The sequence below is a fragment of the Camellia sinensis genome, chromosome 2 (genome assembly GCF_055761805.1).
Source record: "Camellia sinensis isolate YWXY chromosome 2, ASM5576180v1, whole genome shotgun sequence".
Taxonomy (NCBI): Eukaryota; Viridiplantae; Streptophyta; class Magnoliopsida; order Ericales; family Theaceae; genus Camellia; species Camellia sinensis.
Genome location: NC_138962.1, coordinates 119,970,963 through 119,983,444, shown reverse-complemented (window position 1 = coordinate 119,983,444; position 12,482 = coordinate 119,970,963). Strand labels below are relative to the sequence as shown.

Sequence of the window (12,482 nt, the reverse complement as noted above, 5' to 3'; positions counted from 1 at the left end):
AGGGAGATCCCTCCATACACGTGTATGGAGGGAGGCAGAGTTGGTGCCAGCTATCACAGCTGGCACAAAATATCTCTATAAAGTGGATGAACAGTGGTCGGCTGCCCAAAAAAGTTGTTTCGACAAAAAAAGGTGCCGACCGGTAACAAACTATGCCGACCGGCAATAAAATGTGCCGACCGGCAACAAATAGTGCCGATGGCAGAAAAAGACCAACCGGTGGCCTCTAGCCACTGTCAGTGGTGGGTGGGGATGGTCCACAACCCCTACCCTGCCTCTCAAAGGCAAAACACAAGTGTTTGGTGTAAAACCAGACACTAAACAGTGAAGTTCGGAGATCCTGAGGCAAGGCGCGCGAGCCGAGACCTCCGGGAACTCCAAACGAACACAAACATGGATAATCACCGAGTGTTCAAACGGTGACGTCCAAGTCTTGAGGACGGTCAAAAATGGGGTGTCTACATTTCCAAAAATAATTTAGGCAAATTACACTAATAATGTCTATAGCTAATTTCTTATGTCAATTTAGTCATTATAATTTTAATTGCATCAATTTTACCTTTAATTTTTTCACGTTGTGTGAATATTGCCCATTTAATAACTCTCTTTAGAAATTTGATTGAAATCAAGAGGAAAAACTAGTTCATTCACTTTCGTCAAAGTGATTGAGAGGTAGACGTCTAATTTGAAATAGTGCATTCCCTTTCGAATAAATTATTTTGTTCTTGATTTTTGTTTAATTTTTTAGCGGATGTTATCAACTAGGTTAAAATTGACATAATGTGAAAAATTAAAGGATAAAAGTGATACAGTTAGCACTATAGAAATCAGATTGATACAAAAAACAAATTACAGGAATCACAGATATAATTTGCTCAAATATTTTTACAAGATAAAAAAATAAAAAAATAAAGGGGTTAAACCTAACCACACAAGTCTTTGTTAGCAACCAAGGTGTCTCCAATATGTGTTTCCGATGTACTGTTGGTTGATCATTACTTTAAATTAAAAAAAAAAAAAACAAATTTGGATAAAATATAATGCACATCACTCACTTTTACTTTTTCTTTTTCTTTTTCTTTTTCTTTTTCTTTTTTCTTTTTTAAATTCGTATCAAAATTTATAATCTAAATACACCTTAACCTTAAGGACATGGTGTTATACTTAACGTGCAGAGCTGCCTATGAAAAAAAGGCTTTAAAGCATCCGATGAAGATTCTAGCTTTAGCAACGCTGGGATCGCCCGACTCTTCATAGAAAAAGGATATATACTTTAATACACAAAACATTGCTACAGCACAAAATACCACTTCATGTATTTAGGTCAAGTTTGACATCTTTTAAAAAATTCAAAAATTCAAAAAGTCAAAAAGTCACTATCCTATTTAAGTCACATCATCTCATTTAAGTCACATCACCTCTCTAACACATCACTTCAAACCCAACCCAAATCCAACCCATATTTCATAAAAAGTCAAAAAGTACACTTATTTAGTCTTCCCAAACTTGGCCTTAGTTGAGCTTCTTTTTTTTCTTTTCTTTTTTTTTTTTTTTTTTTTGTGGGATCAGACCAGTGTATGTTTAGCCCCTTTTTTTAATTTTTTTAATTTAATTTTTTATTTTTTGAGCAAACTTACTGAGGTGGTGTTTGGGAAGGGCTTTTGGGACTAAATTAGCCATGTAAGGACAAAAAAATTAATTTTAGCCACGTGGAAACAAAAACGGAGGCAATCACTTGGTACCAACAATTGTGAAGGTAAATTTACAAAATTACCCCCACATGAGAGAGGGGCATCACCTCAACGTTTCCCAGACAAAAGCTTCACATCACTTCCCAAAAAACACCTATTCCCAGAAAAATACACAGGACGTTGAAAAAAAAAAATTAAAAACATTTTTTTGGTTTTTGTTAAAATATTTTATAAAAATAAATTCAAACCTGTTTATAAAAATATTTTTAAATATTTTAATTTTTTTGTTATGTATTTAATTATGATTTGAGTGTAGAATTGTGAAAGTAGTATGAGTTTCGAATTATGTGTTTGGTTATGAGTTTTAAAAATAATTTACTAATTGAGTTTTATTTTATATGTTTGGTTACGATTTGAGTGTAGAGTTGTTTTTAAATTTAAAATATTAACATTTTAAATTATTTAAAATTTTTAAATATTTAAATTATTTAAATTTTTTTGTTAAAATAATTTTTTGAATATTTAAATTATTTAAATTTTTACGATTTAAATTTTTTGAATATTTATTTTAATTTTTTGCTTATTAAATTTTTTAGATTATTTACATTATTTAAATATTTAAAATTAAATTTAAATTAAATTATTTAAAATAGGCAAGACAATAAAATAAAACCTCACTTTTTATCATTTCACATAAAATGAAAAAAAAATTAAAATAACAATAAAATAAAAAACACATGAAAAAACCATTTGCAAAAAAAAAAAAAAAAAAAAAAAAAAAAAACTTAAAATACATAAATTATTTTAAAAAAATATGCCTCATTCAAAAATATTTAAAAAATTGTAAAAACGTAAATTCAAAAAAAAAAAAGAACGACAAAAATAAGCCTCATCAAAAAAAAAAAAATAGAAATTACCATTTGCCATGTAATTTATAAATAAATAAAACACATGAAAACCTATTTTTGAAATAAAACACATCAAAAATACATTAAAAAAAAACATAAAAACATAAATTACCATTCGCCACGTAATTTACAAATAAATGAAACACATAAATAAAAAAAAATGTTATTGTATACCAATAAAAATAAATAAGGCAAAAAACGTAAATTAAAAAATAATAACTAATTAATGTATAAAAAAATAAAAATGACTAAAACATAAATTTAAAAAAAATAAAAAAATAAAACAAAATACGGCAAATCCAAACCCAAAATAAAAAAATAAAAAAATAAATATTTTACCAAAATACGCCAAAATAAAACCCAAAATAAAAAAATAAAAAAATTTAAACAAAATACGCCAAATCCAAACTCAAAATCAAAAAAAAAAAAAGGTTAGCAAAAAAAGCCAAATTCAAACCGAAAGAAGAGGAAAAAAAAAAACAACAACAACAAGGGCACTTTGGTAAATGAACAGGAAGACACCTTACCAACAAATGAAAAAAATCAAAAAGTCTTTTCCAAACCAGGCTTTTTAGCCCCAAGCTAAAATAGTCAAAAAAGTCAAAAAACCAAAAAGTCAATCCACTTCCCAAACGGAGGCTGAATTGTTATTTCATCACCAATAAAGCCAGAGGGTTTTTATTTTTTATTTTTTATAATAGATTATTTATTTTTAGAGAAAAACGGGCTAAAATAAGAAAGATAAAAATATCATATTGATTTATTTATTTTTCATTAAATGATATACACAAATAACCTTACAAAATAAATGATTCAATTTTTTTAAACAGCCGTGCTGGGGACCCCCAGTTGGGGGTGACCCCCAGCACCCCCACTCCACGTGGGAGGCTGTGGACCAAGTAAAAATAAAAATAAATAAATAAATAAATAAAATTCAGCCAATCGCGTGCTGCCACATCAGCTGGAGGTCACTGGGGGTCTTCAAAATTGGGGGTGCAAATCATTTTTCTTTTTCAAAACGGGACTCAAGATAGACCTATGAGTCTAAACATGACCGTTAACTTCAAAAGTTTGAACCTTCCTTGTAATAAGTTGTTTGGGGGGAGGGGGGAAGAATTAGTGTGGAATGACACCCCAATTTTGAATTTCTTTATATATATATATATATGTATGTATGTTTGCATATTTAAAGATGTAATTAAATTGGAAATTGGGTCATAAAATTAGGTATATTTGAGTTTATAAGTAGTTGAATTGATTAGTATGAAATTAAGTTAAAAAATAATGTGTAAACATAAGAGAGAGAAAGTGAAGATAGTAGAGAGGTATTAAGTCAAAAACTCAAGTTAAAAACTCCAGGGTTGACGTTATATATATCTAGCTCTTACATAAAATCATATTTACTAATTGGCATCTATGCTTTTTAATTTGTAACAGAGTGACCTAAGAAACAGCGTACTTGTTGAAACATCCATGTTGCATGTTAGATGGACATGCTCCACATCCCACTCTCTCATGTCTCCCGATCCCAAATACACTCTCTACCACAACAAAATGAGAGTACGAGAGAGATACCCTATTCTTGACATGAAGCACATTGAATGTAGTTGCTTTTAATTAGCAGGTATTCGTTTTCAAAATTTGATTGAAAATATTTTGCTAGGTATGCTGTTCTTGATAGGTGGAAGGATCTACTCGATTTCTATAAAGATTAAGAAGTTGGAGAAGTAGGTAGCGGTCCTATTTATGCATAAACCAAGGTTACAAGGTGTTCTTATTTATGAAAAAACTATTTAATTGTTATGATTTCATTTTACCTATTTTCCGAACTTAAAAAACAAAAACAAAAACAAAAACAACAACAAAAACTAAAACTAAAACTAAAAACTATACTATCTTCGCATCCTGCTAGTCCCTGTCTTCACTCCCTCAAAAAATCTGAGCCACCAATTCAATTACGCCGCTCATAACTATCATTTTGACATCATCCACTATGACCACCATAATGTTTCATACACATCATATGTTAGGAATTTTAAACAAACACCTAACAAGAATAAGTGAGACACAAATAACAAAGAAAAACAAATGTATAAAATTTGTAAATCATACGCATATACATAAACATGAGATTTATGTGGTTTACTCCAAAACTAAAGTTGCATCCACAGTCACTGCAGTTCCAATATGATCGGAAAAGGTTAGACAAAAGATACAGAGATAACCCCAACCGCTCTGAACTCCATGTACATAGAAATGGGGCAACCAGTGCAAAAAATAGTCAAAATACTCGCGCCAAATTTGGGATCCACACTACCATCAATATATATTGTATGGCATGGCATGATGAGTTGCTATACAAATAATTTAGTAACTAAGAAAAACAAAAACTTCCCTAATTAAAGACAGAAAAAAGAGACCATTTGTATGTTAGTACAATGCAACACAGGCATCAACAATCCTGTTCTTGCGCAACAAGATAGAAGCACAGAACATATCACGCAATGATCAAACATATCGAAATTGCAAATCATATAGCAAACAAAACCCACCATCCAAATCCATCAAACAGAGATCCCAATATAAACAAAACCGTAGTAAATCTCCATCAAACCCCAACCCCATTCAGATTACAAATCTAAAAAAAACCACAATACTCTTCCAATATCTAATACTCAGATGCATTAAAACACCTTCCAATCTCAAAAGAAAGAAAAGCATCAATGCAAGCATACTGTATCTGTTCAGGGTAGAGCCACTCATTGTCCCACCTACTCCTCGTAATCCTCTGCGGCTTATCAATCACCTTCCCCAGCACCTCTCTCGCCATGGTCTTCAACCCCGCATTGCGAAGCTCCGTCATGCCGCAGTCTGCCGCCAAGGTGCGAAGATCAACAGTAGTCCCCACAGATAACCCATAATCCTCAATCAATTTCTCGACATCGCTGTTAATACCCACACCCACAAAAGTGTAGATAGGGTTGTTGAGGAAGTCGATGAGGGATTGGGGGATTTCAGGGGAGTAGAGGAGTTGGAAGATGAGGCATCGGCGGCCCACGCAGAGTTGGAGAGTGGCGGCGGGGTTATCACTGTAACGGTCGTTGGGTCGCCACTCGATGTCGAGGCCGACGATGAGGCGGTGGAGTCGGCGTCGATGGATGGCTGTGATTTCGGAGATCCAGGAGTCAACGAAGAAGGGAGACCGAGTGACGAGTGTGTGGATTAGATCGGTGAAAAAGGTTACGTCGTAGAGGTTGTGGGTGTCGTCCGGCAACTCGTGGTCGACGATGCCGAGATTTGTGACTGCTGCTGCCATTGATGGGTTTGATTGAGAGAGAGAGAGGGGGAAGAATTGAAAAGAAAACAGCTTTCCAGTTTTTCAAAATATTTTTTAGAAAATTTTACTTTTTTTTATTTTTTGTATTTTTTTATTTTTACTGAATTTTTTTTAATATCTTACGTAATTTTTTTACTTTTTAGACACACTTAATATAAATATACTTAAAAAGTAAAAAAATTATAAAAAAATCTTATAAAAATTCACTAATACTAAAAATACAAGAACTCAGTACATTTTTTATATTTTTATGTATTTATTAATTTTTTAAAATATTTTTTCACAAATTTTTTATTTTTTAGATACATGTAAGTAAAGTGCATCTAAAAAAGTAAAAAAAAATATTTAAAATTTAAAAAATATTCACTAAAAATAAAAAAATACAAAAATTAAAAAAATCAATTTTTAAAAAATTTAAACCAAAAAATTCAAACTAAACAGAGTGAGATATCCGAGAAATTTGTACGTGAAGTGTAAAGAAGTTTGGCAATGGATATTATGTTAAATATTTTTATATTAAAGATATGAGTAATATTAAGGATCATGAAAAAAAAAATGTCATAAAAATGATTATGAAATTTTTTTTACATATAATAAAACACCACATACTAATCAAAAGATGAAAAATATTCATGATACATTTCATAATATTTTTTTTATGGTCCCTACCATTACTCCTAAAATATAACAACATAGTTATGACATTTGTATTTTAAAATTATGATTTCATCCATTATAAAATTCAAAACCTCAAAAATTATGACACATTATTAGTTAATACATTAATTAATATACCAATTAATACATATAGTATTATTTTAAAGATAATAAAAAGATTTTTTATATTATTATAACGGTCACTTGCAATGATTTAACTTTTTAATTATGATATATTTAATTTTAAATTTTATTCTTGATTAATAGCTAATATACATTTTGTTAGGTCAAGTTTGGCATGATTGAAAAAAGATAAAAAGTCAAAAAGTCACTATCTTATTTAAGTCACATCATCTTATTTAAGTCGCATCACCTCTCTAACACATTACTTCAAACCCAACCCAAACCTAACCCATATTTCATAAAAAGTCAAAAAATACACTTATTTAGTCTTCCCAAACTAGGCCTTATATTATTTTATAATTTCATGCGATTTGATATATTTGTTAGGGGTGAGCATGGTCCGGATTGGACCGAATTGGGATAAAATCAGGACCAATCCGTTATCTACGGTTCCTAAAAAATTGGAATCAACCCAATCCGTTTAAATCATGGAACCAATCCGAACCAATCCATTTCAATACGGATTGGATCGGTTTAAGACCACGGATTCACATAATTAAATAACAAAAATATATTTATAACACTTTAATTTTATAAAAATATAAACATAGCGCTATATTAGTTCCACAATAGCAACATATTTTTCTATAATAGCGGCATACTGTTCTAAAATTTAAACAACCATAAGAAAATTGGTTTCACTATAAGTATTTAAACCATTACAAATTAAAACTAAAAACCAACAAACAAGAGTAATAAAAGAAGATATTATACGGTTTTAAGTTTGAGTTTAGATTTTATATAAAATTAAGAGAAGATACTATGGGGGATGATATATAATAAAAATATAGACTATTTGTATACGGTTCGAATCTGTTTTAATCCAGAACCGTGGGGTTCAATTCGGAACCAATCCGTAGACTACGGATTTTTAATTTTTCAATCCGGAACCGAACTGCGGATTCAAAAAACCAATCCAAACCTATCGGATTAGAGTGAACTAGATCGGATTATGGATTTCACGGATCACTTGCTCAGCCCTAATATTTGTCCGTGTTTGTATATAAATTACAATAAATAACATCTTTTTAATATTTTATACATTAATATATTATAAAATGTACAATAAATCACTATACAAGTTTCTAAATTTGCATCCTTATGTAGTAAGAAAAAAGAAAAGAAAAGAAAAGAAAAACAAGCAAATGTTTGTATATAAGAGCTAGTTTGGCATGTACTAAGGCCAAGTTTGGGGAGTCTCCAAAAAGTCAAAAAGTTAAAAAGTTACTCAAAAAGTTAAAAAGTTATTACTATTCACCAAAAGTCAACAATTACGACTGCAGAACTCCCAATACTAATTTTTCCCTACACATTAATTTATACAATTTTTTAATACACATTTTTCTATAAAAAGTCAAAAAGTTAACCCAAACATTCATATTTTCAACCTCAACACCCCAAACAACCCCTAAATAAGTCAAAAATTCACTATCTTATTTAAGTCGCATCATCTTATTTAAATCACATCACCTCTCTAACACATCACATCAAACCCAACCCAAACCCACCAATAAGTCAAAAAATACACTTTTTTAGGACATCCCAAATCAACCCTTAAATTACAATAAATAATATCTTTTAAATATTTTATACATTAATATATTATAAAATGTACAATAAATTACTATACAGGTTTCTAAATTTGCATCCTTATCTAGTAAGAAAAAAGAAAAGAAAAGAAAAGAAAAGAAAAACAAACAAAAATAAACAAATAAAATAAAAAAATAAAAACAAACAAATGAGCCGGTGGCGGCTAATCACCTCACCTCTCAATTATATATATATATATATATATATTATTTATATTATTAAGTTTGTTTTATTTACATGATTTTTCTTTTATAAAAGGAGAGGTGAAGGGTCAAAGAAAGAAAATGAGAGTGGGGAGCTCAACGGAGCAGTGGAGTTCGGTCTATGGGAGGAAGAAGAGGAGAAAAAACAATAAAAAGAAGGGAAAAGTCGGAGCGTTTAGTTTGTAAATATTAGTGATTGAAATTATTTTTCTGTTTTAGGATAGAGATGAAATCTGATCAAATAATTAGGATAAGTTGTATTTAGTATTTTTAATTTTAATTTGATTTGGATATAATTAATTAACTTTTAGATATTTTTGTGTAATAAATATTTTATTCAAAGAAAAATGTTTGGTGGCCACAAATTCTATGGCTCAAATGCTCCGAAAATATCAAAACGACGTCATTTTGGCATTTTCAGAATTGTTTTGTACCCAAAACGACGTCGTTTTGATATTTTCGTGTCATTTGAGCCACAGAATTTATGGCCACCAATCATTGCCCTTTATTCAAATCATAGTACATAATGGTTTTCAGTGTTATATATTAGAATTTTTATATGAGTCATACATAGTAGTATGATGGGTAGTACATCAAACCATAGTTTAGTAGTAAAGATGATTCATAGTTTTCTGATTTGATATACATATCCTCTTGATTCATAGTTTTCTGATTAACTTACATCAATGGTGTTCTAAGGACTGAATACAATTACTCTCAATTATAAAATTAGTGGTGGATTCAAAATTCTCAGATATTTGTTTCATTTTGTTTAATTAATCGTTTAATTAGCTAGTTTAATTTTCACTCAAAATATTCGTAACCAAATCTAAATTTCTAAATTAAATTATTCATTATTAGCCTATGTGAATCGACACTTGGTTTTAACCGCTATTCTATAGAGGAGTTGTTTTTATTTGGTTTTAAATAAATATTTTGATATGCAAGCGACTATATCAATTTTTGGCATCGTTGTCGGGAGCTAAAAATAAGTTGTCTGATTCATAGGTAATTTTTATTGTAATTTATTCTTTTTATTTTAATATATATATTTTCTTGTGCAAGTGTTACTTTTTTTTTTTTTTTTTTTTTTTTCCTTGTGTGCAGATTGTCTTGTGCAGGTGAACTAAAAAAATACAAAAAAATAAAAATGAATACACTACAACAAAATGCACTATTGGCGACCATTTTTGGCAACTAAAAATATTTAGTCGCTAAAAGTTGTGGAATTGACAATCAAAAATAATATTGGTCAGCAAAAGTCAAATATTTAGTTACTAAATTTTTTTAGTCGGAAGAATATTAATTATTGGCGACTAAAAAAAAAAATTTAGTCACTAAAAATATTACACTTGGCGACTAAAAATTTTTTTAATAGCCGTGTAGCTAGCTTTAGCTACTAAAATTATTTAGCAGCCGAACGAAAAAAAAATTTTTAATTTTTTCTTAATAAATAGGAGGTGGGAGGATCTACTCGATTTCTATAAATATTGAGAATATTGAGAAGTTGGAGAAGTAGATTATTTATGAAAAAATTATTTAATTGTTATGATTCGTTTACCTATTGTCCGAACTTGGAAAACAAAAACAATAACAAAAAAAAAAACTAAAAACTATACCATCTTCACATCCCCTCCCTCTGCTAGTCCCTATCTTGACTCCTGGATGACCACCATAATGTTTCATACACATCATATGTTAGGAATTTAAGAAAAATGCTTGGGAGCACTAATTAGTGCTCCCACTAATTAGGTGGCAGTGGGTCCCGCCATTAATGATGTGATGTTTTGGTCTTGGAGTTGTGTTTTTTTTTTTTTTTTTTTTACTTTTTTAATGCATTAGTGCTATTAATGGTGATGTTTTTAGTGGGATGAATCATTGTTGGGAATTTAAAACAAACACCTAACAAGGATAAGTTAGACACAAAAAACAAAGAAAAACAAATATATAAGAATTGTAAATCACATGCATATATATGAACATGAGATTTACGTCGTTTACCCCAAAATTAAAGTTGCATCCACAGTCACTTCAGTTCCAATATGATCAGAAAAGGTTAGACAAAAATGGGGCAACAAGTGCAAAAATAGTCAAAATACTCGCGCTCCAAATTTGGGATCCACACTACCATCAATATATATTGTATGGCGTGGCATGGCATGATGAGTTGCTATACAAATAATTTAGTAACTAAGAAAAACAAAAACTTCCCTAATTAAAGACAGAAATAAGAGACCATTTGTATGTTAGTACAATGCAACACAGGCATCAACAATCCTGTTCTTGCTCAGCTCAACAAGATAGAAGCACAGAACATATCACGTAATCATCAAACATATCGAAATTGCAAATCATATAGTAAACAAAACCCACCATCCAAATCCATCAAACAGAGATCCCAATATAAACAAAACCATAGTAAATCTCCATCAAACCCCAACCCCATTCAGATTACAAATCTAAAAAAAAACCACAATACTCTTCCAATATCTAATACTCAGATGCATTAAAACACCTTCCAATCTCAAAAGAAAGAAAAGCATCAATGCAAGCATACTGTACCTGTTCAGGGTAGAGCCACTCATTGTCCCACCTACTCCTCGTAATCCTCTGCGGCTTCTCAATCACCTTCCCCAGCACCTCTCTCGCCATGGTCTTCAACCCCGCATTGCGAAGCTCCGTCATGCCGCAGTCTGCCGCCAAGGTGCGAAGATCAACAGTAGTCGCCACAGACAACCCATAATCCTCGATCAATTTCTCGACATCGCTGTTAATACCCACACCCACAAAAGTGTAGATAGGGTTGTTGAGGAAGTCGATGAGGGATTGGGGGATTTCAGGGGAGTAGAGGAGTTGGAAGATGAGGCATCGGCGGCCCACGCAGAGTTGGAGAGTGGCGGCGGGGTTATCACTGTAACGGTCGTTGGGTCGCCACTCGATGTCGAGGCCGACGATGAGGCGGTGGAGTCGGCGTCGATGAATGGCTGTGATTTCGGAGATCCAGGAATCAACGAAGAAGGGAGACCGAGTGACGAGTGTTTTGATTCGATCGGTGAACAGGGTTACGTCGTAGAGGTTGTGGGTGTCTTCCGGTAACTGGTGGTCGACAATGCCGATATTTGTGACTACTGCTGCCATTGATGGGTTTGATTGAGAGAGAGAGACAGACAGAGAGAGAGAGAGAGGGGGAAGAATTGAAAAGAAAAGGAATCCGAGAAATTTGTACGTAAAGTGTAAAGAAGTTTGGAGATGAATATTATAATGCTACACGCACTATACTAATTAATATATCATTATAATTATGACATTACTATTTTTAAAATTATGACTCCATTCCTTACCTTAAAAAAAAAAAAAAAAAAAAAAAAAAAAAAAAAAAAAAAAAAAAAAAAAAAAAAAGAGTAATGTTACGTATTATGAAAAAAAAAATTTATTATTAAATTATACATATAAGAAAATATTACATATTAATAAAAATATGAAAAAATTTTCTGATATTTTTTTATAATTCCTAATATTATTTATTACGAAATTTAAAACTTTAAAAATTATGACACATCATTAATTAGTACACTAATTAATATATCAATTAGTACATATAATATTATTCTAAAGATAATAAAAAGATTGTTAAATATTTTTGTATTATTATAATGGTCACTTGCAATGATTTCATTTTGATTTTTGACTTTTTAATTGTGATACATTTAGGCCTTGTTTGTTATCTCTTAAAAAATTTAAAAAGTCAAAAAGTCATTATCTTATTTAAGTCACATCATCTTATTTAAGTCACATCACCTCTCTACCCTATCACTTCAAACTCAACTCATATCTAATTTATATTTCATAAAAAATTAAAAAATATACTTATTTAGAATATTCCAAACAATCCCTTTAAATTTTGAATTTCATT

At 30.6% G+C, this 12,482-nt stretch overlaps 2 protein-coding genes across 2 annotated transcripts; both read right to left on the bottom strand.

Moving 5' to 3' along the window:
- Positions 1–5,102: 5,102 nt before the first annotated feature.
- LOC114302875 (3'-5' exonuclease) lies at positions 5,103–5,986 on the bottom strand. Its single transcript, XM_028247949.2, has one exon. It carries the CDS (start codon positions 5,913–5,915, stop codon positions 5,268–5,270), a length of 648 nt encoding a protein of 215 aa, XP_028103750.2. The 5' UTR covers positions 5,916–5,986; the 3' UTR covers positions 5,103–5,267.
- Positions 5,987–10,892: 4,906 nt separating this feature from the next.
- On the bottom strand, positions 10,893–11,832 carry LOC114302876 (3'-5' exonuclease). Its single transcript, XM_028247950.2, has one exon. It carries the CDS (start codon positions 11,705–11,707, stop codon positions 11,060–11,062), a length of 648 nt encoding a protein of 215 aa, XP_028103751.2. The 5' UTR covers positions 11,708–11,832; the 3' UTR covers positions 10,893–11,059.
- Positions 11,833–12,482: the final 650 nt, after the last annotated feature.